We start from the raw sequence: 27,850 nt of genomic DNA on the forward strand, positions 1-27,850 counted from the left end.
TAATTTAGGTCTTGCACATATTCCTTCTTTGCTTTTTGAAATGCTCATGCAGAAATGTATATTAATCACATATTGGCTTGCTTCGGCATAATTTATTTCAACCTGTGTAACACAGACTTCAGGAGTGCCGAAAAGCCACTCGCGTCTTTTGCCTCTCTCCCAGCAAACAGAGACCAGGCATGCTACTCCTATTCCCATATCATTTTCTGTCTGGGTTAGGTTGGAGGACAGGTCCAGAGAACATCCCACAAGGGTAGTTTGGTAGTGCTCCTCACATGGTAGGATGTTACTCCTGACAACATATCTGTGGCTCTTGATTCCTTTTTCTGCAGGTCCTTCCTTCTTGTGTTTTTGTTTCTCTGCCTGGATTTTGCTGGCTGATGATATAGCCCATTTTAAATGCATTTATATACTATCCTAGATATTGTTTAGGGAGATGCTACTTGAAATAAGTTAGAAATGACCTTTAATTTTATACGATGCATTCTGCTCAGCTGCTAACAGTTTCTCATGTATGAGTTTCTGCAAGTGAGACACTATACATAGACACATATATGAATTTATATATATAATGAAGTGAAACACTATATATATATAAAACACTATATATATACATATATATATATTTGCGTAGATAAAAGTGATTTGGATGTATGAGCCTGGAATTTTTATGTTCCTAGCTCTTTAAAGATTTAAATCATGCAAAAGCTGTGCAAGTACAGTTTCTGTACTTCCTTGTGCTATTCTTCTTGCTCCTTTTCTCTTTCTCCTTTTCCGGGACAACCTTTTTCTTTGGTGCCTTGAATATATCTTTTCTGTCCTTTCATTTGCTACAAGCCCATTTCCTTTGCAAGCTCAACTATTAACTTGCAGCATCAGCTTCCATTGTCAGCTTCCCTTTTCTTTCATTAAGATTTTTTCCTATTCTCTTGAAGCGTCTGTCTACTGCAAAGTAACATTTCTGAATCACATAATCACAGAATCACAGAATTTCTAGGTTGGAAGAGACCTCAAGGTCATCGAGTCCAACCTCCAACCTAACGCTAACAGCCCTCCACTAAACCATATCCCTAAGCTCTACATCTAAACGTCTTTTGAAGACTTCCAGGGATGGTGACTCCACCACTTCCCTGGGCAGCCTGTTCCAGTGGAACATTGGAGAATGTATCTGCAATGTTTATAGCCTCCAGTCAATAGGCTTGTTCTTTAATCCACTTTCCTAGCAGATTAATAGTTTACCTCTTGCCTTGAGCTCGACCTGCCTACACCATATATCTTTTTCTTCTTTCAGTATCATTCGCATATCAGCAGCTAATATTAGGTTAAATTGCAAGGAAGTGATTAACAATCAGCTGTAAAAGACCTTCAGTTAAGGTAAAGAATAGGATGACAAATTTAACCCCTTTCTTTCCTGCCAAATAACATATTAATTAGTAAATAGGAATATAAAAGAGAAAAGTGTTATGAAGATTTTGCTGAAACCATGGGAGAACATGCAACTGTACCTACTGTTTTAATGAAGGTAAACTGAATTCAGCTGACCAGTTACTGGTGTTGGGACAGCTCTGTAAGTGTGTGTGGAAAAGAGCAATTTGTTGGGAGCTTCCACACAGTAAATGAAACTAAGAAACACAAACAAAACTTTGTTTTCTAATCCAAGCTGAAGAATATGATCTATGTGCAGTCAAGGAGATGTTCACTTCTGTTCTGGGACTACAGCTGAGGACTGTGGATTGTTTTCAGGTGTCTTCTTGGGGTCTGCTACCCATTTCTTCCTGATAATTCCTATTACAAAAACGAAATAAAGCACTTTATTTTTTTTTTTTTTTTTGGAAGCTTAGGTTCTTTCAGAACACTTGATCTTTTCTTTGTGCATCCCTGACTTCTGTTTCTTTCTACTTCTTTACTTCTTCATTCTTACTATGATAACTTCCTCTTCCTGTTAGCCCCATGGAGATGTATCTATGGCAGAACAAGAGAGTTCATTCTTATTCTGCCTTCTACTCAGCAGTAGGAACTCAGATAGATTTTTAAAACCTGGTCTGATTCTAGAGAATAGACAAAAACTACCTTCAGAGTACACATGTGAATAAGGTTGATACAGCAATCCTTGAGATCCCATTAATGTAAAGGTTGACAAGGTCTTTTGCTGAGGAAGATTATGCTTTAATCATCACAGAAATTACAATTACATAAATTAACTCACTCTTTAAAAAAAAAAAAAGTCCGAACTGTACTATGAGCTGTATTAATACAAATATACAAATTCTGCATAACTTTACTGAGACCTAAAACAGAATTCCCATCCATGTGTTAATATCATCCACTTTCAGGAGGCAATCAATGCTCAGTTTTACATTACATAACATACTTGAATTAAGGATATTCATTATTATTTTAAAGTTAGAGTAATGCTGACTTTTCAGTCTTGAAGAGTATGTTCAGCCTTTTTTTTTTTTAATTTAAAATTAAGAGAAATAGTAATAACTAAAACCTTTTAATCCACAAGCAATGAGCATTAGGACTAGTTTATATAGCACTGGTCCAGAGTGATTTCAGCAATTCTGGAGCCCTCCTGGGAGCACAAGCATATTAATCAAGATTGAGCTTGCTCCAAAGACGTATTATGTTAGATTGTGTTCAAGGATTTTTTTATTTTTATTTTTTTAATGAACATGCTAGTAACTCAGAGCTTTATTCCTGACCCTTTCACAATATACAAAAATGAGAGAAGGCAAAATGAATTGCCTGTTGTTCATCTCACAGTTGAGCTTCATTTCAACAATTTGAATTGTTGCTATGTGGCAATAAAGCTTTAAAAGCAAAAATGTCAGTATTGTGATGCCTATTTCTACCTCCCCCTTTGTCAGCAAAGCTGATGAGTTGCGTAATATAGTCCTTGCTGCATCCTCTGGCTAATGTCACTTAGTGCATCATAAGTGAGGAAAGAAAATTATACTGTCATGGAATTTGCTAGTTAGCTTGGCAAGGAGTGTCTAAGGGTATATAAAAATGAAGGATTGAGAACAGCTGAAAAAGAGAAAACAATTCCCTTCACTAATGCAAAGTTCCTTCCAGATGCAAGGAGTTCATAGCCAACATCATCAAAAGATCTTGCTTTGGAAACTTCTGTATTAAGCAACTGTATTTACAGTTAAATGCTGGAAAATTGCAAGATTGACAGCCTATATAAATGAAGAGTAATTTAACTATTATATTCCTCGTTACCTCAGAATTCTGTGTCACCATGAAAAACAGTTGTCCTATAAAAATCCAGTTTATAGTTTCCTCTCTCCATATTGCAGACTTGATAAAATAAGAATTAAAAATTCGCAATAACCAAAAGGCAGACTGGCTGTGCTGTTGAGACTGAGAGTAGAAAACGCATGAGAGCATGATGTTATCCTTGACCTTTACATCACGGTATGTTTGTATTAAGTGCATATGTCCTTTATACATAGCATGTACCACACGGACACAGAGTAGCCTCCATGTCTAAGTTAGTGTGAAGTGTCAGTTTTTCAGTTTTCAAAAACCTTTTGTTTCTTTTTTTTTTTTTTTTTTTTTTTTTTTTTCCTGCTTTGTTCCTCTGTACAGATTTAAATCAACATTTTGTTGAAACATTTCAGACTTCAAGCTTTTTGTGTATCTTGGAGACACTTTCATGACTTGATCAAAATGTATTGATCAAAGTGTATGATCAAAATGTATCTTTAGATACACTTGGGAGATAAACATGTTGTGATTTTTGTATGAAAGTTTGCATGCACAGGTCTCAGTTTAGTCTATTTATACATTTATTCTACATCAGTGAGCAATTTCCAGTGGTTTTAGCATATAATGGCTGAAAGCTTGCTGTGATGGAAAGACTGGGATAAAGGCTGAGTGCAGAGGAACCCTAGTCATTTTCATTATACTCCATATTCATAGAACTGACCAATTCAAAATACTTTTATTAGAACCGTCAAACCCCAGTCAGTATATATGTGTGGGTTTGTTTGTTTGTTTTCTAGAAACCCATATAGACCAGCATTATAAGGAGCTAAACAAGACTGCAGCATCTGTGACAAGGAATACTTTAGGCTTCCTTCATTTCCTTCATTATAAGGATTAGATAGCCACAGTAATTCGATTACCATGATTCCTCTGTAACATTATTCTAGTCCAACCCTCCTGCTCAAGCAGGGTAACCCAGAGCAGGTTGTCCAGTACCATGTCTGGGTGGCTTTTGAAGATCTCCAAGCCTCTTGGGCAACCTGTGCCAGTGCTCTGTCACCTGCATGGAGGGGGAAGCATGTTCAGACTGATGTTCAATATGTCCCTCTTGTACTGGGGAGCCCAGAACTGGACCCAGCACTCCAAGTGTGGCCTCACCAATGCTGAGCAGAGGAGAAGGAGGATCATCTCCCTCAACCTGCTGGCAATACTTTGCTTACTGCAGCCCAGGATACTGGTAGCCTTCTTTGTGGCAAGAACACGTTGCTGTCCCATGTTCTGTTCAGTTTGGAGTCCACCAGGGCCCGCACATCGTTCCCTGCAAAGCTGCTTTCCAGGTGGAAAGTTGTAGAAAAAATGTTTATAGAAAATGACTAGTTCATAGCCGGTCAGGTTGGTTGGAATCTGTATAAAATTTTCAACTCTGTGAAATCGCCCTCTAGCTAAAGTGGAGAGGTTTTATATGACTTGCAGGAAGTCTCCATGCTCGATTACTTTTAACGAAAGGAAATGTAGTTTTAATCAGCTGAAATCTCATTGATGTACCATAAAACACCACAAGCTAAACTAGCCTTAGGAGTTTAAGACTTTGTCCCTTTTTAAAGAGACATACAAATACTTACAAACATTTTTCTGTGTTTTACAGTAAGAGCTGGTTGTCTATGTAGTTGTAGTTCATAGTCATAGCTACTATACTGTTTTGTAATATATTTCTGCTTCATGCAAATAATTTGCAATTGGTAGGCCAGAATTATTGATGACTTTAACTGACTTTCCTGGAATAGGGGTATTAGCGATAGGAAGTCTACTCTGGAATGGCTTGCAGCTTCTCAGTTTGCAGTGGGTGTCTCTCCATTTGGGCAGAGGTAGTCCCAGATGTGATGTTGGTAAGTAAGGGAGAGGAAATGGATCAGTACATTCCCAAGCTACCTCTTAGGCTGAGGCTGACACCCGAGGGTTCATCTGTTGCCGATTTTCTGGTTTAAATATTAGTTTATACTTGTTGGAAATTGTACGACTTGCAAAAAGTCTTGTATCCACAGCAATGTGTTCCTCCAGTTTCTAGGCTTTGTTCATTCAGTAGACAGTAATTAGCACTTCCCTGAATCCTGGGTGTGGGCCATAATGGAGAAAAAGGACCCAATACCTACTCCTAGATCAGTATTGTATCTGTGGATTCTTTCTCACTTAAGAACAGTTAAATGAAGTCTTTCTATCATTTCTAAATTGTATTGTTCTGACTGTGTAAAGTATGAATTTTCTCAAATGCAGGTTCAATGATGAGTTACTGTCATTTATTTCTGGAATCAGTTAATTGCAACAAAGTTAATAAACTTGATTTAAAACCTACAAAATGAATATTAGAATTAAAAGTCCAGAATCTGTTCTCATTATTGTTGCTGGTTTGTTTGTTCTCTCTTTAGTATAAAATACTGTAACTATTTGCTACTGTTTAAGGAGTTAATCCTTGTCATAGCTTTCCGTAACCTTATATTTTTCTTGTTTTTCAGGGTCAGCCTGGTCCTCAAGTAAGTGCCATCTTATTTCCTACATAAGTTAAGCCTAATTGGAAGGCCTGCCAAACTCAGGTTATCTACAAAGTATTTTGATTTTTTGTTGTTGTTATTATTTTTTTTAAGCTATAAACTGGTAACCATTGCATAATTCAGTAAGACAAATATTTTCCAAGAGAGAAACATGGGGCCCCCCATATGGTTGTCTGAGTTCCCTCAGCTGTTTGACCAGATGGTGGGGTTGACAACGTAGTACTGAATAAAGCAAATCTCCTAACTATGGCTTGAAACTTTGCCACCTAACTTTAAAGCAAGATAAAATAACTTAGCAAATGTGTAGCAAATGCAATACTTCAACTGCTTATTAATCACATACTAATAATGTTGCTATAATCCAGGCAGGCCTCAGTTATTTTAAATATTGTGCTGCTAGCTATTTTGATTAATTATACATGCTCCTTGAATTAGTTCTGCTTTATTGAAGAATAGTAGAACTTTGTCTTGTGAGTTGTAATTGAAGATGTGGAAATCCAGGGACCTAACTTCAGTTTCAATGTAGAAATACACCAGCAAAGAGGTAGCATTTGGTATAGCAAAAACTACATGTACATTATTTCAATTGAGTGGTATAGAAACAGAGCAAAGAAACAGAGGAGGGAAAAAGCCAACACCACATCCAAATTTAGTGAAATCAATCGAAAAACTAATTTTTGCATGCCCAAGATACAAAGTGGAAAGTAAACTCTGGTTTGGGGGGCCATCTCATCAAAGTGAGTTGTCTGAACCAGAAGTTCTGAGGGCATTTGCTGAAATTTCAGAATCATGAAATCATAATAACAAATTAAATCTTTACAGCTGATCTGACTGACTTTTGTTGTTGTCTTAAAAGTTAAATTTTTCTTTAATGAATGCAAGCATTTTCCTCAGATTGTTTATTTCTTAGCACCCCTTCCTGCTGAAAGACAATTTTAGTGTTACAAATCCCCTTCACACTCAGTCTGAATGCGTGGTATCCATGCTGTAAGATTTTCTGACACCCTTCCTTGCAAAGTGCCAGACCCCATTTAATGTTTTGTATATAGTCTGTATGATATTTGAAATGACCATCCCCCCATAGTGCTCATGTTTCACCATAGGCTCTTGATATGTGGCCTACACAGAGAGGTATCTGCAACCTCTGTGCAGTTGGCAGACAGTGAAGAGAGAGACTGTAATTCTGTGTGGCACTCTTGCTTTGAACAGGCTCTGTTGAGGACCTGAGGGTGTTATGTGAGCCCGCAGGCTGCCCTGTGGTGGATGTTGACTTTATGTGGCCACCCGTGTGCTTTTCCTCTGGGACTTGGTCCCCACCTCCCATGTTTCAGTCCCTTGGAGAGTGTCTCTTGATCAGCTCCTGTAAACAGCTTCTCAGTCTTTCAAGCTCATCTATCTACATGAAATGCCCTGAGGTAGCTGTAGGCTAAGTACCACAACTGAGATGGCAGTATTCAGTGCTGTTTCAAGAGCAAAAAGCAGAGAAGTCTTGTCACTATTGTAAAAGAAGTGGGGTGCAAACCACAGGAAAAAAAATCAAAAAATCCCAAAGAAAATTTTATTAACTTCTGTGTCCTGTATGTTTATACAGAGAACATGCGAGATACCAGGACCCACAAAACTTAGGAGGAAACTTCCTACAACCTAACTTCACTACTTCCTCCCAGTGGAAAAGCTCACCTCTTTACCATTGTCATCATTTCATTGTTCATTCTAAGCAACACTTACCATTACTCCAAATACCGTCTTTCCGTCCTTTCAGCTCAAGATGCTCCTCTTATTGGAGGAGGGTATGTACTCAGTTGTTTTGACTGTCTGGATGAGTACAGAAATAATTCTTGAAATGCACAGGTGAGGAGTGATAATGGCATGAAATACTCAAAGTAAGATTCAACTCTAGATCAAGATGCCTTATGCTAGAAGCTTGTGTGTTGGCATTGACATGCGAGGTATCTAAGCACTCCTTGTAGCTGGTGAAGGCTAAGTCAACGCTGAGTGCACCTAGAAAGTTCTTCTTCTCATTGCAGCGTCCCGGGGCTCAAGTACATTGCCTGCCAACAGGCATCTGTGGCTGCATGAGAAAATTCAGGGTCTTCAGTGTTGTCTCTCTCTGCCATACATAGAGTTGGAGTCTCCTGTTGGACCATTGTTGTATCTGTCAGTCATGTGCAGCTGTCTTGGATACCTAGGGAACGTCTCAAATGACACTAGTTGCATACACTCATGCCTCTTAATTACTCTGTAATTCTGATTATAGGCAGCTACTGAACCTAATAACCATTCTGCTGAATTGCTCTCTGGACTATGTTGACAATTTATGCATTTTAAACAGCTACACCTAGGCTGTGCAATTAGATGTCTTCCTCTTAAACTAAAACTTAGATTCAGATAACTTCCATGAGACTAATTTTTAAAATGTTTTTTTGCAAGCTTTAGTTGAAAATCTTGAGACTTTTATAAAATTATTTAAAAGTATTATTAGAATCACTTTACTTACTGATAAAATAAGTCCAACTGTTTCCCATTAAAAAACTGTCTGCAGTAATTTCCTCGTTCTTCTCAGTGCCCATGAAAAATTTAAAATGGAAAGTATTGGTGGCCTTGGTTAAAGTAAGGGCTTCCTGGCTTCAAAGATCACAGTTTCTGTGCTGATGAAAGAAGCACTTTGAAAATTTTTGATGTCATAGTCATGTAAGTCCACAATAAGATCAAATCTAAATCCTAATCCTTCTTACACAGAACGTTTTATTAACACCTATTCTTTTTGTTGTGTTTTTCAAAAAGTACACAGTAAACTCACCCAACACATATTTAATTACTGGGTACAAATATATATTCATATCAGATGAGAAACACCTATCTTTATCTTCGAGCTTTTACATTTTTTTCTTCAAAATACAAAAAAAAAATACAATTTTCTATTTTCCTGTTTTAAGTAAAAATAAGCTATACTACAAACCAGAAGCATTTTTTCAGAAAAGCCTTATCATTTTGTTACATCTCTGAAAGGTAGAGACCATGATCATGAACTAAAAACTTTTTAGCATAACCTTTAAAAATAAAGTACATTCTTATGATTCTGGTTTTCTGTTTAAAAAAAGAAAAACTGTTTCAGATTACATATAAATTATGTTTGTAGAAAAGCAAATAATACAAATTTTAGTATTTTGCTGGAATCCTAATTCTGGCTTTCAAGTCACCTCCAAGAAATATCCGTTTTTTTTTTCTAATTTAGAATATAAATATTTATTCAATTTGTAACAAAAGTTTTTTTTTTCTTTTTTTCTTTTCTTTTCTTTTTTTTCCTCTAATAATGTACTAGTAATCTGTACAACCTAATTCTTACCATAATTCTCCTTTATAATGTAATGGTATGCATGTTCCAAAGAACAGACTTCAGCATCTCATCTAAAGCTAATTACACGAGGAGTGTACTGTCAAGGCAAAGAGAGAAGATTTGTTATTCTTAACATCTTTGTCATTTAGAAGTTCATAAAATATTAGAAAACAGCATATTTGGTATTGTGATGAAAGAAGACAATATGACTCTCAGTGAAGTTATGCTGAAGTAAAAATGATCCCTGTACCAGTGTGGGGCATGGGGATGTTTCAGTGTGACTCGCTCAGCCAAGTGTTTTCTTCCTCACAGTAGTGTCCTCTCCCTAGCCCATCTCTGGTGCAACATACTCTCTCATGTCAGCACACATGATCTTTCTATGTGGGACTTTGACATACAGCAGCCCCACAGATGCTTCTCCCTTCTCTTTGGCAGTCATTCAAATCTGTGTTAGAAGTGGATAAAGTATTAATGATTGATACTTGTTTTCATGAGATTCTTGTTTTCCTGTGTGTGTAATGTCTGTGGAAGTGATGTTATTTCAGTCTGAAATTGTCCAGTGTTGCATACATGATAAAGGGCTACCACAGTAAGTGTATGTGTGTGCTTTTTCCAACATTGAACTTCAATGTATGTGACTGGAATAATTTTAATTTCTAAACTTTCATGGCAGAAGCTGTGATTCATGGTTAGATGAATTTTTATTGGCTTGTACTGTCAAAAGAGTTGGTGGGAACCATTTTAACTTCATTTTCTGTTTTTTGTCAAGGCCTGAGTAAAATAGCCAGCAGGACATAGGCCATAGTTTTGAGCTGTTTTGGATGGCAGCAGTGTATGTAAAAGTTCATCACTTTCTGGAGAACACTGGGATGGTAGGGAGAGTCCTAGACCTTAGAGAGGAAGTGAGTATCTGACAGCAGGAAAGACTGGAAAGGGAAATGGACAGTTTTGTGCAGAGAAAATGTATTTTAAATCCTGCTGAGTTTCTTCTTGAGTTTTGGTAGTTTGGATAGCCATCTGTACTCCAAGACTTGTGGAGTATTCCTCTAGTAAGTAAACGTCATTCAATACTGTGACATTTGATAAGGTAAAGTGATCTTGTATGTGTTTCAATAGCTTTTTAAGCTGGGAACTTAAAAGCTGGGAGTACACAATATGCTCTGTTGACTAATGATGCAAAATGTTTTCTGCCTGTTTAGACCCTTGGACTTGGGCTTGTTTCTTTTGTTCTGATCAACATAAATTGAGGTTTAAGCATATTCCTTGTTCCCAGCAGTTTGCCTTTAGGAACGCCTAGAGCTTCCCTTTCTTTTGTGGAGAGAGGGGGAGAGAGGCACTTCTGAAGGACAGAATCAGCAGGGGACTGGCGAAATAGTGCATCACCTTGAGATACACAGTGTTGTAAAGTTACTGCTCCTGAAAGAAGCACAGTGGTTTTATCCAGGCCATCAGCTGTTCATGTTCTGGAGAATGATCTTGTAGGGTGTTTTGTCTTGTAGCAGCTGATAGCCTAAGCTCTTTTGTAAGCCTTTGATCCTGCTGAAGGATGGAATGACTCAGTTTAAATATGAAAATGCCATCTGCTTTTGAGTTACATGTTGCAGGTCAAATTTTGCCATCAAACTCTAACAGTTTGTTAACAAAGAACAGGTACAGTCGCTCAAAATTTTGTTTTTGTTTTGAAATTGCTCCAACAAATTTTGTGCATCTTGATTTCTTCTGTAAAACTGTAATTACTTATACAGAAGTCAGACTATGTTCGTGTAAAATCACAGGATGTACTGTGTTTTTGTGATTTAAAGGGAGCCCAGTGTCATCCTTCATCTAAAGACTTGGAATCAATTTTTTAGAAGTGATTTCTAGCATGTAAATAGTGCAAAGAGCTACGGTGTTGCCCAGGTCCTGAATTAGGTATTACTGATGTCAGTGGGTGTTGAATATAGCAAAATAGATTCTCTACATCATGTAGAGGCAGGTACTTAAAGTTACAGAGGAAGTGTATTTTCAAATGGAATGAATGGTTTGTTTGACTTTTGTAAAGAAGAATAAATACTGAAAAGGAGTAAATAACAGGTTTACTCGTCCTTTCAAAAAATTCTTCCTAGGTGAGTTTAAAATGTGAAAACTTCAAACTTGCAAATATTCAAGTCATACTTTTCCTCTCACCTGCTGTTCTCAAGGCCAAACTAATTAGAGTTACACCTGTGTAAGTGAAAATAAGATTAAGCTTAACCTGAGAGTTTGGGCTCATATACAACAGTACAAATTAATGTAGAAAAATTATTATTCTCATCTTATGGCCACGTAGACACAGAAATACAGACAAACACAATATTCAGAAGTTTGTTTCTTACTTGAATCTATACCAATAAAAAAGCCAAATACTTGATCCTATTGCAGCTATTAAAATTTTGCTATCGTTTTTGAGATCAAAAATTAATCTTAACTATGAGCATCACATAAATTAACAAGCTTATACTAAGTTTCCTTCCTTTCTAAAGCTGTAATAGAACTCCTGAAGGGTAGTGAAATTGTGTGATCTCATGGAACAACCAATATTGACTTGTGAACCTGAGGATGCAAATGTCACCATCATGGCCTTTCGTTTATGTTAGTTTCCAAATAAAAAACAAGGATTTAGTTCTCATCTCTCATTAGTTTTATAACTGTATGGCTCAGTCATTTTGAACCACATCAGAGAATGTAGGAGGAGAAATGCTCAAAATTTCTTGTTTACTGTGTCTGATGTGCACATAAATGTTTATGACCCAAAAGAAGAAATTATCTTTCCATATGGAATTAATGTATTTAATTGCTTTTTAAAGTGTGTTGCTTTCTCAGTTTTGATAAAGCTGAAGTTAATTTTGTTGAAATGAATTGACAACAACAATAAGCACTTTTAAAATACAAAAATCTCTTCCATTTCCCCTGGTAGACTTATGTATGTGTGTAAACCAGGATAGCTATGAATGTTAAATGCTTTTGCAGCTAAGCAGATGGCATTACTGCAAATATGCAGATTCTTTGCTTTGTGGAGAAGAAAGCACAAAATTGGCAACTCAGAGGCAAGTGATGCTGGGCTATCAGTTGCACCAAGAAAAGGAAGCACCCCACATAATTTAAAAAGGCTGAGGTGAGTAAGTTCCAGACATCAACAAGCCAAATTCTTGGAGTATTGGATATTGTGCTCAGCTTCCAACATGTTTTTTTACTTTATTTTCCCACCCTTTTGCCAGGATTTGCAAAGGAGCCTCTAATGGCAGATTAATGACTTCCCTATAGTACCCTGCTAAGTGAATTTAGCTTGGGAAAATACAGACTTGTTAGAGCTATGTTCATTGAACGTCAGATAGCCAAAGTGGAGGCCATCCCAACTGTGCTGATTCATGGGGGAGGCAAATTTGAAATATTCCAGTTTAGCAGTTATGCAGTTAAATTAGGTTTTGATTATCCACAAGCAAAAAATATGAATATGTGTTCTGTAGAGAGGGCTCTTCATGCGAGCTAATGTCAGCTCTGGATGTCTGTTTTTATTAAGTTTTCTTCTTTTTCAAAATTTGAAGAACTCCTTCCAGAGTAGCTTTATGAGCTATATAAAGTGAGGAGGATGAATTCTTGGAACAGTCAAGTTGGTCTCAAAATTTTAAACTGATTCCCTCATCTCATAGTTCACATAATGACCATTTGTGGTACGGTTACTTTGAAAATCCAAATCATAGATTAAATAAACAAAAGAAAACATAAACCCTCTAAAAGGAAACATAAGGGAGACCTTTCCATTTGTAGGGTGTTACCAACATTTCCTTATGGTGTGGCATCATTAATTTCTGAAAAGAATTGGTTTTATTTGCTTTACTAAAGTAAATGTGAAGGTCTACTTCACTTGTTTCATATGTTAGCATAAATGTTGTGAGGAATCACACTTTAGCATTCCACTTACTCATCTAGAAGTTGCAGCTGTCACCAAGGCATACTAGATCTTCTGACAGTAAGCGAAGAACTGTGAAACAAAAATGACATGTAATCCTTAATTTGGTGTAGCATTGCTTAGCTTAACAGAGTACATTTGAGTACAAAAATGCAATTGCAAGCCTAGTATTGTGGTTCCAATATAAGATGTACAAAGAGTTGTCAAAATATAATTAAGAACTCTGAAATATTTCCTGTATTCCTAAATCATTTCTTTATCAAATGACCTTTATATTTTCTTCATGCTATTCTACAGATGGCAGAAATATAGGAGTGTTCTGTGTTTTATTATGAATTATGTCAAAGCAAAATATTGCACTGTGTTCAGGAATATTATATAGTATTTTACTGTCCTGCTGCACGTGTTTTTAATTCAGTATTAACCTCCTACTGGTTTATTGTTTTTACTGATCATCATGCTGCATTCAGCTTTGAATTCCAGTTCAATTTGTTGCAGATCCCAGTAGACTAGATAGTGTTAAGAAATGAAATGAAGAATTATAGAAAATATGTATTTCATCAACCTTATCGTGACTTAAAGATAATCCTATCATATCAAAGACCTTATTTTGAAAACCCTGTGACAGTCTATCAGAGTTTCCTTTATTAACTATCAGTACAGAGCCCTGGTGACTTTGGTGGAAGTTGGAAGTTCTGTGAACTGGAGCAGACTTGAGAGTTTTTGACTTCAGACTTCTAGCTGAAATTCTGTTTTCAGATTTTGGAAGTTAAATATTTCTATGACTCTGACAGCACTGTGGTTGTGTGTTGTTTTTTTTTTGTTTGTTTGTTTGTTTGTTTTTCTTGTTTGTTTGTTTCACAGTTTATTCTATCAGAAGCTTAAAAGTTTGATTGTTTTTCTTCATTACAAAGTGATGCATTTGTCAATTGAAATATGACTATAAGCAGCCTTAGATGTTAGCAGAAATGTTTCAGGTTCTTAGTGAGGGTGCTGGCATGAAGAGCTGTGATGATGTGCTGTTCTTTTATATAAGTATGAGTCAGTTTTGGAGGATAGAGAAGAAAAAATAGAAAAAGCAGCAATTACTTCTGTTGAAGTGTCTTATGTAACTCTAGTAATGTTATTAATCATAGCATGGAAGTTGCCATTCTTTTTGTGAGCTTTAATCCAGAATTCTACATGTGAAAAATGCTTAAGCTGTCCCTGTTATAGCATTGAAGTTCCCAATAATCTTTTTTGTGGAGATCAATCAGTAACATCCAAGAGTTGTGAGCTGCTTAGAAACATGTAAGACAATCACGTATTTTCAGAAATACAATCCAGTTATATGCACAGTATGTCTGTTAGTGATCATTTGCCAAAAAGAATAAATATCCATTTATGTATATGTATACATATGTGTGTAATTTCCCCTGAAGATGTTCTGAATTTTGCAGACCAAACTATTAGTCTTGAGGAAAAAAATGTTTTGTTTCTCATAAACTTTATGTTGTCCTAAATTGCTTCCTGTATAAAAGAAAGATGGTGCCAGCCTTAAAGGTTACAAAAATATCTTTGGTCATCTCAATTTTACATACAGCTATGTATAAATATGTGTGTATGTTTGTAGTTGATATAAAAATTCCTTTGCATTTACTCAGATTCAGTTCAAACTTCACAAGTCTGAACTGTTCTCAAAATAGCTCTGTGAAGGAAGTCATTGTAGTTTTCCCCTGGTTTATATGAGGAAATTGAGAATGAGAAATGAAAAGCTTAGCTCTTCCACTAGCATTTGTCTTATTTTAGTATGTACGTTATTTTATATACTACTTTTATGTGCCTTTATATACTCATTCAGTTCAAATAAATTAATCTGAGATTAAGGGTTGACACATCCCCATCAAGGCTTGAGCTATGACTTAATGTCAAAGTCCTTGCCTCTTTTAGCATTGAGTTGTAGCTAGGATAGTTTGGAGACATCTGCAGTGACCTAGTACTTACAAGTTGCCTCAGATGGATTTCTGCAGTGTAGATTTTATCATTATATTTGTCAGGTAGTTCTTGCAAAAAGGTTTGTTTGGGTACCCAGGGAGCTGTGATGGCTGGTAACACAGGAACAATTTGAGGGTCTACGAGGTGTGTGAGGTGGAGTGGGAAAGGATGAGATCCTCAGGGAAATGTATGTTGGTATTTCACTTAAATACCATTTTTTTTGCCCAATCTTTAGGATACCCTCTGGTTAAAAAGTTACCGAGGTTGTGAAATAATTTCATTGCTCTTAAGCTGTTAAGGTTATCTTGCATTCTCAGAAGCCTTTCAATATTGCCCTTGGGTAATATTTTACACAGCAGTGGCTTTATACTAATATTTTATTGCCATTGTCCTTCTAACCATGATTTAAGTAATCTAACACACTATTTTTTTTACAATAATATTTTATATTAGAGTTTGTAGACAACACCAAATATATATTTATTTATATATACATATAAATCTTTCTTTGGCATCCTATTACCTTGAAAGAACAAATGTATCTTGTGCTGAGTAGTAAAGTTTGGAAAAGAAAGAAGTGTATGCACAGGATGAAGTGCCTTTGAAAAACTTATTGAAACTCAGGACTATCACTATGAAATAAATGCAGGTACTTTTGGTTCACTGCAGTGAATGGAAGAATGGAAATGACCTCACCTGTTTTTTAAATTTTTATTATTAATTTGTTTTAAAAACCTTTATGCTGAAATTTAGTTTTGAAATACAGCAAATGTATGTTGGCTACAAAACCTTACTTGTGAACTACCCATTTTTTTCTCAATTATATAAGTTCAGCCTTTGCTTACTTTAATGTAAATATGCTTTGATATGGTAGCAAGTGTGAGCTGAAATTCTTCAAAAAGGATACCAGACTTTTAGTAATAAATTCTTTGAATATATTCTTAGTCTTTTAATAATGAATTTAGTGTTATTTTTAATTCCCTCCAGGTAGAGAAAAATGGCAGAGTAGGGAAATTTATGGAAACAGAATGAAATGTGTATGGGTCACATCAAGTTATTTTATTTTCCTTGAATTGTTTTGCTTTTATTTCACTGTCTGCTTGTTTATGACTTTTTTGTAGACTCCCTACAAAATGTAGGGAAATGTAGCATCTGTTAATAAAATACATAAATCTCCTTGACCCTGTTGCTGTTCAAAGGATGATCTGCCTGCTATATATTTTCATGCTGTGCATCTTCAAAGTAGTAAATGGAAAGAGTAAAGATGATAGATACACAAGGTTAGGGAGCTTCTAAGACACACAATGACTTCAATGACCACAAGTCCTCTTGTAGATAGTGACTGGCAGTGGTGAATCTCTATTGCTTTGAAATTCTCCCCTTCCCTTATTTTCTTCTTTTGTCTGTTTTCTTCAAAATGCTTGAAGCTCAGCCTGTCATCCTCATCAAAAAGGTTCTTTTAAGTTGCACAAAAAAGACAAATGGCCAAAAGACACTGTCATTTCAGCTGAATTATCTATCAGTCCACTAAGTAACCAAGGAAGCACCAGAGGTCATTGAATTATAGAAGCCACTGTTCATGTTTTAGATGGAAAAATAAAATAAAATAAAATGTTAGAATGTGAATAATCCTGAAAATAACAGGAAGTTGTTAACTCCCTGAAAGGAGCTGCTTTCTTTCTACACTTCTATGAATAAATGATAGAGCTGGCTTATAGAAGTATAAAAATATTTAATGGTCTATTTTTTATCTAAAAAATCTGGAAAAAAGATTTCATGACTTTGATTGGCAGGAAGTATATATTTTTCTCTTTAATTTCTATTGTGTTGCAAAAGAAAGCCAGAATATACTTCCATAATCCCTGCAGTTTTATAAGCCCTAAATTCCACTTGACTATAGTGGTCTCCCTTTCAAGTCTTTTTCTTTATTCTTTTTATTTTAATTATTGTTTTGTTATTGTTTTTCCGAGTTAGTTTTTTTTTTTTTTTTTTTTTTTTTTTTTTTGAGTATGTTAATTGCTTCCATAAAGCAGAATGTTTTGATCGGTTCAAGACATCAGTAGGTAACATATCTGCTTAGGCTGCGGGCCAGATGGATATCCTACCCTTTCAGCAAAATAACTCTGTATTGGTACAGTCTACTTAAGGGCTGCTTACTGATAAAGTCCTCACAGGCAAGTGCAGAAAACTCTTCTGAAGAGTTTTTTTCTGAAGAGTACCATGCTATTGCTTTTCTAATAAAAGGGAATAATTGGGGGGTTAAGCAGGTCTAGTTATTTATTCTCCTTTGTTTCATATCCCTTTTAATGTTCAATGCAAAATAGAAGGTGTGAAGTCTGTGGCAATAAAAACTGTTTATAGCTATAACTTCTTTCCCACTTCAGTAGTTTGACACAACAATAAATGCAATTCTTCTGAGGAAAAGGTGAAGCAATCTACTTTGAAAACTGTTTGCATTCTAATTCTTTTTATTGTAAAACTTGCTGTAGGCAGCCTTTCATTCTTCTTTGTCTTCCTGTCTCCCAAGCGTGCTGGTTTATAGTTGCTTAATCCATTGCTCCTTGAATTCCTGTGGGGTCATTTCTGTTGACTTCAGTGAATATTTACTGCTGAAAGTAAAAGACCCTAATCAACTGCACTTTGTCTTATTATTGAATGTTATCAGCTATTGAACTTCTATCAAGAAGCCCATCATGATTTCTCATAAATATTTTCGTCTATTGATAGCAGACTCCTTTTTGTTTATTCCATAGTTACCATGATATATGTTGATTTTTTTCTGCCATGTCTGACATAAACACTCAGATACCAAGTGTTTGCTCTGATAAAAATGCAGTCTTGTATTTAAATTCCACCACAAGCATGCTCATTTGTGCGGACATATGCACACAAGTACACATTGTTGTTGGAGAGGATATAGCAGAGATACAGAATTAATCTACTTTTTAGTAGTCTCATGTAGGATGGATCAAGACCCCAAGTGTTTGTTCTTAATGAAACAGCAAATAGAAGAGGAGAAAGAATTTGGGAGGCACTGTGAATGTCAAGGAATGCAGAGCAGCCTACCTGAGATACTGGAGGATGAGTTAATCTTAGTCATACTATAAGATGGCACATGTTGCTTTTTCCAATCTAATGTGGGAGTGTAATGAAACAGGGATCTGGTGGAGTATCAGGAAGGAGGCTCAAAACAATCCATATCAAAGACAGGTCTCTCTCTCTCTATTTTTTTTTTTATTTTTAAATACCAAGGATTGAACACTGAAACTGGTATTTATTTATTTATTTATTAAAAAAGCTTTTCTAACATAGGTTGAACTCCAAAAAATCCTGAAATCATTTTGTAAATAGAAAATGTACCAGTAATACTATCAAAAGCTAAGTGTTCAGTTTGAGGAATTTTGATTCTGCAGGGCACACATCAGTTGTATTTGCAAATGCCTTCCTGCAATTATGAGGGCTAGCTAAAATTTTCATGTCTCTGTCTTTGATGTAAGCCCAGGTTATATGTCCACATCTTCCTTGCACCTCTGGTGTTATGGAAAACAAATTCTCTGTATTTTCTTATAAAATGAGAGCCTTGGCACTGTTAGATTTTCTTGTCTGTGTTATTATGTGCTGTTTTACAAGTTCCATTTTGTGGAATTTCCATTATGTTGATTTTTGTTTGTTTTTATTTACAGTATTGCATCAAAACTAATACCAGTAAATAGATGCTTAATTAGCAGGTAGGAGAATAAGAATGTGTACCCTAGACACCTAGACAAGGAAGGCAATGAGGGCTTATGTTCAGAAAATACTTATGATGCTATAAACAATAAATGGTATCTAGGAGGCTTTTTACTTTACCAGAAACTTTTTTTTTTTTTTTTTTTTTTTTTTTTTAATCTTTAGTAACATGACAAGTTTTTCTGTCACCATATCACCATATCCTTGGTCTTTCTGGAATCGCAGAATCATAGAATCACACAGTACCATCTAGGTTGGAAGAGACATCTGAGATCTAGTCCAACCTCTGACCTAACATTAGTAAGTCCTTCACTAAGCCATATCACTAAGCTCTACATCTTTTAAAGACCTCCAGGGATGGTGACTCCACCACTTCCCTGGACAGCCCTTTCCAATGCCTAACAACCCTTTTGGTAAAGAATTTTTCCTAATACCCAACCTAAACCTCCCCTGGTGCAACTTTAGCCCATTCCCCCTCGTCCTGTCACCAGGCATGTGGGAGAATAGACCAACCCGCACCTTGCTACAGCCTCTTTTAATGTACCTATAGAGAGCAATAAGGTCACCCCTGAACCTCCTCTTCTCCAGGCTGAACAATCCCAGCTCCCTCAGCCGCTCCTCGTAAGACTTGTTCTCCAGGCTCCTCACCAGCTTTGTTGCCCTTCTCTGGACTCGCTCGAGCACCTCCATGTCCTTCTTGTAGTGAGGGTCCCAAAACTGAACACAGTACTCAAGGTGCGGCCTCACCAGAGCTGAGTACAGGGGGACAATCACTTTCCTAGCCCTGCTGGCCACACTGCTTCTTATGCAAGTCAGGATGCTGTTGGCCTTCTTGGCCACCTGAGCACACTGCTGGCTCATATTCAGCCAACTATCAACCAATACTCCCAGGTCCTTCTCTGCCAAGCAGCTTTCCAGCCACTCATCTCCCAGCCTGTAGCTCAGCTTGGGGTTGTTGTGCCCCAGGTGCAGGACCTGGCACTTGGCCTTGTTGAATGTGTTGCAGCTACTCAATTCTCAGGAATTACACAGTAGTTGATTCAGATTATATTTGCTTAAATTATATTATGGTTGATCCTTGATTTGTCATGCTCAAGCAATGGGTACACAGTCACACACTTTGTACCGTGGAATCTTTTATGTCTAAATTTGTGGTTTTGCAAAAAAAAAAAAAAAAAAAAAAAAAAAAAAAAAAAAAAAAAAAGAGGAGGGAAGAGGACAGTCTTATTGATTAAAAAATGAGTGCAAGGATGTCAGGTAAAGGATGAGGAGACCTTGTCTTAAATGGGACACTGAGCCCTATGTTTCTTCCTGTGTAATGAATTAGTTAGCACAGACCCATTTGCAGCTTCTGTAATTATCTGATGATTTTTATGAGCAATATTGTAAAGTTCAAAAAAGCACCCCCATCCTAATCTCAGCAGGAGCATTGCATGAGAAATTAAGATGCATGTCTAAATTACAGTTATTATACTACAAACCTTCAATTTCTTGACACATTTTGGGTAGACTGTGCTCTCCTGCCTGCAGTTTATGGACATGTCTGGTTTATGTATTGGCACAAACCACTGAGTCCTGAGTACAAATGTATGAATTGATGGCAGGGTTCACTTACAATTTACTTGTTGATATGAATGTTAACTGAGCTGTTTATCTAGATTGTTATATACATGAATTTTACGTTTCTCAAGTTACATCCATTTACATAGCATTTATTAAGTCAGGCAGTTATTGTGTCAAATATTCAAGTTTCATTTCCTCTGCCTTGGAATATTGTAACAAAAATTGGAGAATATAAGGGGAGTCAAAGAAAGATCAGTACGAGTCTTTTGTTGGTAGCTGTTGGGCAGTTGTTTGTGTTTTAAAGGTTTCACCATAAGTCAGCTATATCCCATGGGAAGAATGAAATATAAAAAAGAGAAGGGAATATAATTTCAGAGGTAGAAGCTGTCAGATTCACTGGAAATTCTTGTGAACACTTGTAAAATTGATGCAAAGTGAGATGTTGGCATTGTAAACTAGCATATGTAAACATTGGCTGCAAACGTGGCCAAGATTAGCAAATGCCAAAACCACATTGCTCAGTAGTTTAGGGCTTGCATAGTGGACACAACTAAAATGAGCGTAGGAACTTTGAAATGATATTGTGTTTCTTAATACTCCTTGTAACTTCTTATCTTAGGATTCGGCATACCTGATCCTAATATTTTGCGGCAGTTATAGGTTAGACTGGGGAATGTTGGTCCAGTCAGCAGCTTGTAATTTGGTAAAGGTGAAAGTCATGACCCAAATTTCAAAGAAACAAAAGTCAAACTTATCCCCGGTAGTTTGTTGTTACATGATGCAATCAAATTTTATCTTCAAAACAAGTTGCAGGAGTTGAGCTAATTTAGACAATGTATGGCTTGTCATGCAGTTGTGAAAATATGATTAACTAAGTTGGCGCATGTATTTGTGTTTTGAATTTGCTTAGTTATTGTTGGACTGACTGGTTCACTTTTCTTCTCCTCTCCACAAGGCCACTCTTTCCTTATGCTGCCAGTTACAGCCTTACTGTGGATGCCACAGCTGCCTGTAGGGATGAAGGCATGGTGTGTTGTTTAACCCAAAATCAAAACAGAGGTGGGATCTTGCAAGCTTCATTCAGTCCTCTACCTGCCAGAATGCTTTAGCCCATGGCTATAGTTGTTCTGTTGGAAATGTAGAAAAGTGGTGACAGTATCTAAAAGGTTGTTATTACCAGTGTCTGCTGTGGTAGCTCCATCTGGTTGGAGTTGTTGAGTTTGACATCTCTGGTTCCTTAGGAAGCCTGAAGAAGACAATTCCATTGTGACCTAGGACTCTCACAGCCCAACTGACATTACTGGGTTGATTGTTGCCAGCTTCTGCTGCAACAGGTCTTTTCTGCAGTGGTGGCATTGTTTGGGTTATTTAAATGTCATCAAAAATCTGGATTCTTCTTCCCTGGCTTGGGAACTTTGCATGTAGCCCAGAAGCATTGCTGTTTCTTTGAGCCCCTTCCTGAGTGTGTACCCCTTACTATTTCCACTTCTATTTTCTCCTCAATGCTTGAAGCCTTTTTTGTGAAGTCGTAGTAGAACTTTCCGTATTACAGTTATTTGGGAAGTCATGGTAGAAGTCGCTGACTTATGGCTAAGGGCAGATCTGCAGCAATAGAAAATGGAGGAAAGATATGTGTTAAGAATTCAGATCATTATGAATGCTTGTAAAAAACAACATAAATCAAATATTGGCTTTTGAAGAGGTCCTCTGAATGTTGTCTGAATGAAGACTATAAATGTTGGTCTCTTGTTTTCCAGTACTGTGTCCTCTTGCCCTTCCATTCATTGTACATGTATTTATAATAATGTAAGGGTGGTTTCATTGGAAATGAAAAAATGGAAATGGGATTTTGATGGTTGTTGACTCCCTCCCCCCCCCCCCCCCCCCAAAAAAAAAAAAAAAACAAAAAAAAAACCTGCCGACAATCTTGTACATGGCTGTAGAATGGATTATGGATTTGACCTCAATTTCAGTTTTGTTCTTGGCTGGCAGGTGCCTGGAGGGCTTTCAGTCTGCTTTAGAAGGTCCTGTTTTAAAAACAGTAGTATTTGTCGCCTAATTATGAATGCAGATTTTGCATGTGTTTGTGATTTACAAGGCCTTCCTTATGTGAAGCAGGCTATAAACTCTCTTTGGAAATGTATAGTAGTCTGGAGCAGATAATTACACTTTGAGAAAAGAGCCTCTGTTTCCAGTGAAAACACTGTAAAGTTATTTCAGAAATGCTCTGACCTCAGACGTTTCATATAACTTACACAAAATGCTTTCACATTTGTGCAGCAGCTAGTGGCTTGATCTCTGCCATCTCATAAATGAAAGTGCAGAAGTCTCCTTGGGAAAAAAGCAGGATGTCTATGCTGTGGCCTACAAAGCTAGTGTTATTTTACTCACTCAGTTCTTTGTGTCTGTGCCCTTAAACAGAAGAAATCTTGCCCTCCTTTAAACAAATCTGTCTCCTAATCACACCCCACCTCCGCAAACCTAACTTTCCCTCAGATTTTTCTTCTTCCCTTCCCCCACTCAATGTACACACACTAATAAATTCTGCAGTAAAAACCTTGGGAGAATTTCTCAGCGCAAATGGAAAGAAGATGTCAAAGACCGAGGATAGGAATTTGTCTTTTAAACTTGCAAAAACAATAGAAAACAATTGAAACAATGGGAGAAGAGCCAGAGATGGGTGAACAAGCCATACAGGCATTGCATTAATTTTCTTTCGATGAAACCACACTGTTTCTCTTTGATAACATCCAATAAGCTATTTTTGCTTGGAATTGTTTGTTTTTCTAACCTCTTGATGGAAAGGAAAAACATTGCAAATACAAGTGCAGAGACTCGTGAGAATGTTCACCCTCGTGGCCTCTTGAAAAGTTGTTTCTAACTTCTCATACAATACAGTTGTCATATGCTGATGAAGGCTTTGTATGAAAAGTTTGTAGGCTGAAAGGGTGACTTGATAGAAAAGACGGCATGTAGCACTTGGGGAGAGCAAACATCAAATGGTCCTAATCCCTAGCTTCACCCAGAAGAGAGCAATTAATGGAGAACAGATTTCCAAATATGATGAGGACAGGTAATCTTCAGAAAGCCCTGCCTGGAGAAATTAGGACAACATTTCATTGAAATATGTGATCATCTCAACAACAACAACAAAATGTCTGGGTGTGGATTATACTTTCATAGAATCATAGAATATCCCGAGTTGGAAGGGACCCATAAGGATTATCAAGTCCAACTACTGGCACCGCACAGGTCTAACCAAAAGTTTAGACCATGTGCCTAAGTGCACAGTCCAATCACTTCTTAAATTCAGACAGGCTTGGTGCAGTGACTACGTCCCTGGGGAGTCTGTTCCTGTGTGCAACCACCCTCTCGGTGAAGAACCTCTTCCTGGTGTCCAGCCTAAACCTCCCCTGCCTCAGCTTAACGCCATTCCCATGGGTCCTATCACTGGTGATTATGGAGAACAGGTCAGCGCCTGCCCCTCCACTCCCCCTTGGGAGGAAGTTGTAGACTGCAATGAGGTCCCTCTCAGCCTCCTCTTCTCCAGGCTGAACAGGCCCATTGATCTCAGCTGTTCGTCATACGTCTTCCTCTCTAGGCCCTTCACTACCTTCGTCGCCCTCCTCTGGACACTCTCCAACAGTTTAATGTCCTTCTTGTACTGTGGTGCCCAGAACTGCACACAGTACTCGAGGTGAGGCCGAACCAGTGCAGAGCAGAGCGGGGCAATCACCTCCCTTGACCGCCTAGCGATGCCGTGCTTGATGCACCCCAGGGTACGGTTGGCCCTCCTGGCTGCCAGGGCACACTGCTGGCTCACATTCAACTTGTTGTCAACCACAACCCCCAGATCCCTCTCTTCTAGGCTGCTCTCCAGCATCTCATCGCCCAGTCTGTATGTATAGCCAGGGTTGCCCCGTCCCAGGCACAAGACCTGGCACTTTTTTGTTAAACTTCATGTGGCTGGTGATCGCTCAGCTCTGCAATCTGTCCAGGTCTCTCTGTAAGGCCTTTCCACCCTCAGCCAAGTCCACAACTCCTCCAAGTTTGGTGTCGTCAGCAAATTTGCTCAGAACACCTTCTAGTCCTACATCCAAATCATTTATAAAAACATTGAAGAGGACTGGCCCTAAAATGGAGCCCTGAGGTACCCCACTAGTAACCATCTGCCAGCCAGGTGTGGCCCCATTTACCACAACTCTTTGAGCCCTGCCCGTCAGCCAATTGCTCACCCGTCATATGATGTTTTTGTTTAGCTGTATGCTGGACATTTTGTCCAGTAGAATCCTATGGGAAACTGTGTCAAAAGACTTGCTGAAGTCCAAAAAGACCACATCAGCTGGTTTCCCTTGATCAACTAGATGGGTGATCTTATCATAAAAGGAAATCAAATTTGTATAGGCAGAACCTACCCCTCATGAACCCATGTTGTCTGGGACCAAAGACTGCATTGACCCCACATGCGCTTCAGTAACTTCAAGGATCAAACAAAATGTCTGGGTGTGCATTATACTTTCAGAGATCTCTTAGAAGGAAAATCTGCAGGGGATGGATACACAAGGGCTACCTTTGCAGGTGGAGACAGCTAAGCATATTGCCACAGTGGTACAGGTCTAGCAGTTCACCAATCTACTGGTGTGATTCAGCCTTGTTTCTGTCCCATTGAGCTAGCTGGGGCAGTCTTTGGCATCTTATTTTGTACTGGCTGGCAAGGCAGTGGCAGGCATGCCCCAGGACAGCTGTGAGCCCATACTCTCAGCATGCAGGAGTACCCTTGGGCGTAAGAACAGCACCGAGCATCTGGATGAAGACAGTAACATCTGCCATGATCGCAGCAAGATCCAAAAGCCAACATCTGTCTGCAGTCTCAGTCATGTCATGTTATCTATAATTTCATGCCTGAGATCCAAGAAATAGGATTCTGACTGTAGCAGATGGGGGTCATGCTATTTGTAGTTTGCAGCCAGTAAGATATTCAGAGCCTGTAATGGTTTGATAATTGAAGGAGATAGAACAGCCACAGCCCTCTGCTTGTGCTCAGTGTTCACCATAAAAAAAAAAAGCAGTAACAGCCAGCACGGAGTGATTTTTAGTTCTTCCTATTCCACACTTAGTGTTAACAATGGTGTGAGTGTACAAATTCGGTAGCTTGGTAGCACATGTGTGTGTTTTAAAATGAGCCTGTTGAAAATGATCTCTGCTGTAATGTCATGTCCAAGTAAGCACAGGGTGCCTCTAGCTAGCTGTGGACTATGTTGTACGTGTTTTCCAGTATGTGTACATATATTATATATTTGTATATATATATATAAACCTGTGCATTGGAGAGGGGCAATATGGGATCACGTATGAGAAAAATAATAACAATGTAGAGACCATAAAGATACAGCAAGGTTGTATCCAGTTATTTTGCTTCATCCCTTTCTGAAGAGGCCAAGTTCATGCAGGAGAACAGAAAGGGGACAGGGATCATAGTGAGTGGTGCACGTGGTTTCCACTCAGCCTGCAGCAAGCACTGCCCTTCCTACAGGGGATGCAGGAGGCCAGGTAGAAGACTTGCTCCCATGTCCTCTGCAGCAGGTAGAAGAAGTGGCAGACTGTGGAAGGGGAGGCATATGCTTTAATTCCTTGAAAGATTCAGCAGCAGGGGCTCTTCTCTGAGATGCATCAGAAACCCTTAAAAATAAACAGAAAATTGTCTACAATAGGAATTCTCAGACTCGCATGTGGTTGATCACATCTTTAATACATGGCAGACTGACCTTCCCCGCATTTGCATTTACATGGGCCACATGAATTTTTACAAATGAAAACTGTGAAATGGCCCAAACATGGTCAGCTCAGTAACCTCGGTTATTTCTAATTGTGTTGCTGGTAGCAACGCAATTTGTTCTACATGCAGCACATATACATGCACACACAGCGCTCTTTCTGTTATAATAGTGTACCCTGCCAGCTTGGATGGCTCCTTCTCTGTTTCCAGCTGCTTTCATACATACCTCAGGTCCTTCTTTGTAATGGAACACCTGCATAGCTTTCAGAAAGCTGGAGGTAGAGTCTGCACTGTGTAAGGAACCAGTTCTCTGCAGACCTCAAGCATTTTTATTCACGAGCCACTAATCTGAAAACTACTGTTTTAGAAAACCTGCTGGTAGCTTTCTGGAAGGTGCCTAAAAGAAATAAAAATAGTAAAGGACCTTGCTGTTTTGTGGTACTGTCACCTTACAGTTTGTCTCGTGGTAAGTAACAATCAATATTACTTCTGCAAAATCATGTTACACAAATTTCTCATAAAAGAGCTTATTTTACCTAAAAAGAGCAAGCTTGAGACTAAACATCAATTTCAGTGTTTCCAAAGATAGGAATGAAAGCACTACTTTTAGATTCCCTGATCCATTTTTCTTTGGCAATATAAGCTAAGAAGGGTGCCAAAATAAATGGCAGATTTATAAGCTTGTGAATTTATTAACTGCACTTGCAAAGAAGTTTTACAGGATTAGAAAACATTTTTTATCCGATAGGAGATAAACTGTTGCTCCTAGCTGAAATCAATAGAAATTTTGCCATATCAGGCATAGTTTTGCTTGTCGGAGCAGTCTGATTTAGCACATGGAGTGAGCAAACTATTCAAGGAATAGCTGCACTGTGACTATTATTATTACTGTGAAGAAGCTGTCTCTGGAATATCCCTGGTATTTGGTATGAAAATTTATAAGGGCATACTTTGTTATGAAGAAATCCCAGGTTTGCTCAGACCTCTTTCTGCAGTGTCGCAGACTTCATCAAGTTTAAATCTTTGTTTCTTTTTCTTTCAGGGCCCTCCTGGTCCAAAAGGCGAGAAGGTAAGTTGATGTACGGGTGACACTTCCAAGGTCAATGGAAAGCCGTCGCAGCATGAACTAAAGACACAGTTTGTATTGACACAGTGTAATGTTAGATTATGTACGAGAGCTGGGTAGCACACAGATGCTGTGTTAAACCTATCATCTCATCTTTCCACTTTGCAGGGAGATCAAGGTGATCAGGGCCCTCGGGTAAGCATCTTAAAAAAAATGTTACACTTCCCCTTCGCTGAGTAGGCAATTAGTCCTTAGTGCAAAACTAAATTAAATACACTGTCTGAGCTAATTATGCTTATTAGCTGCATTTACCCTGCATGTTGAAGTCAGTGTCTGCAGGACAGTAATACTGAACGTGACCAGATAGTGTCTGAGAAGACTTAAGTAACAATAGTAAGTAATGCTTTAAAATATAAAATTTCCCTTGTGGGGGTGGAAGCAGGTTTCAGTGATTTTGCTCTGCTATATAAAAGCTTTCCTAACCAAACCTTTCAGTTTCCCCAGCAATGTTTTCACGCCTTGCATGGGCTCCCACAATGCAGAGGGTCAGTGGATTTATAAGAAATGTAGTTCTAGATTTCACATAAAATATACCTATCATTTAGTAAAGTGTAAACAAATACTTATGCATGTACTAGCTCTTTTTCATGATATGTATTTATTATTTTTTTAATAATAACAATATTATGACTTAAACATGTCCAGACAGACAGAA

General features: G+C 37.8%; 1 protein-coding gene across 1 annotated transcript in view; it reads left to right on the plus strand.

Moving 5' to 3' along the window:
• Positions 1 to 27,850, plus strand: part of COL25A1 (collagen type XXV alpha 1 chain) — a 299,392-nt gene that overhangs the window by 176,659 nt on the left and 94,883 nt on the right. Inside the window, exons 5-7 of the mRNA XM_032186190.1 lie at positions 5,727 to 5,744; positions 27,112 to 27,138; positions 27,304 to 27,330. Coding sequence (XP_032042081.1) covers positions 5,727 to 5,744; positions 27,112 to 27,138; positions 27,304 to 27,330 — 72 coding nt within the window. The remainder of the gene's footprint in view (positions 1 to 5,726; positions 5,745 to 27,111; positions 27,139 to 27,303; positions 27,331 to 27,850) is intronic.

This window comes from Aythya fuligula, chromosome 4 (genome assembly GCF_009819795.1).
Source record: "Aythya fuligula isolate bAytFul2 chromosome 4, bAytFul2.pri, whole genome shotgun sequence".
NCBI lineage: Eukaryota > Metazoa > Chordata > Aves > Anseriformes > Anatidae > Aythya > Aythya fuligula.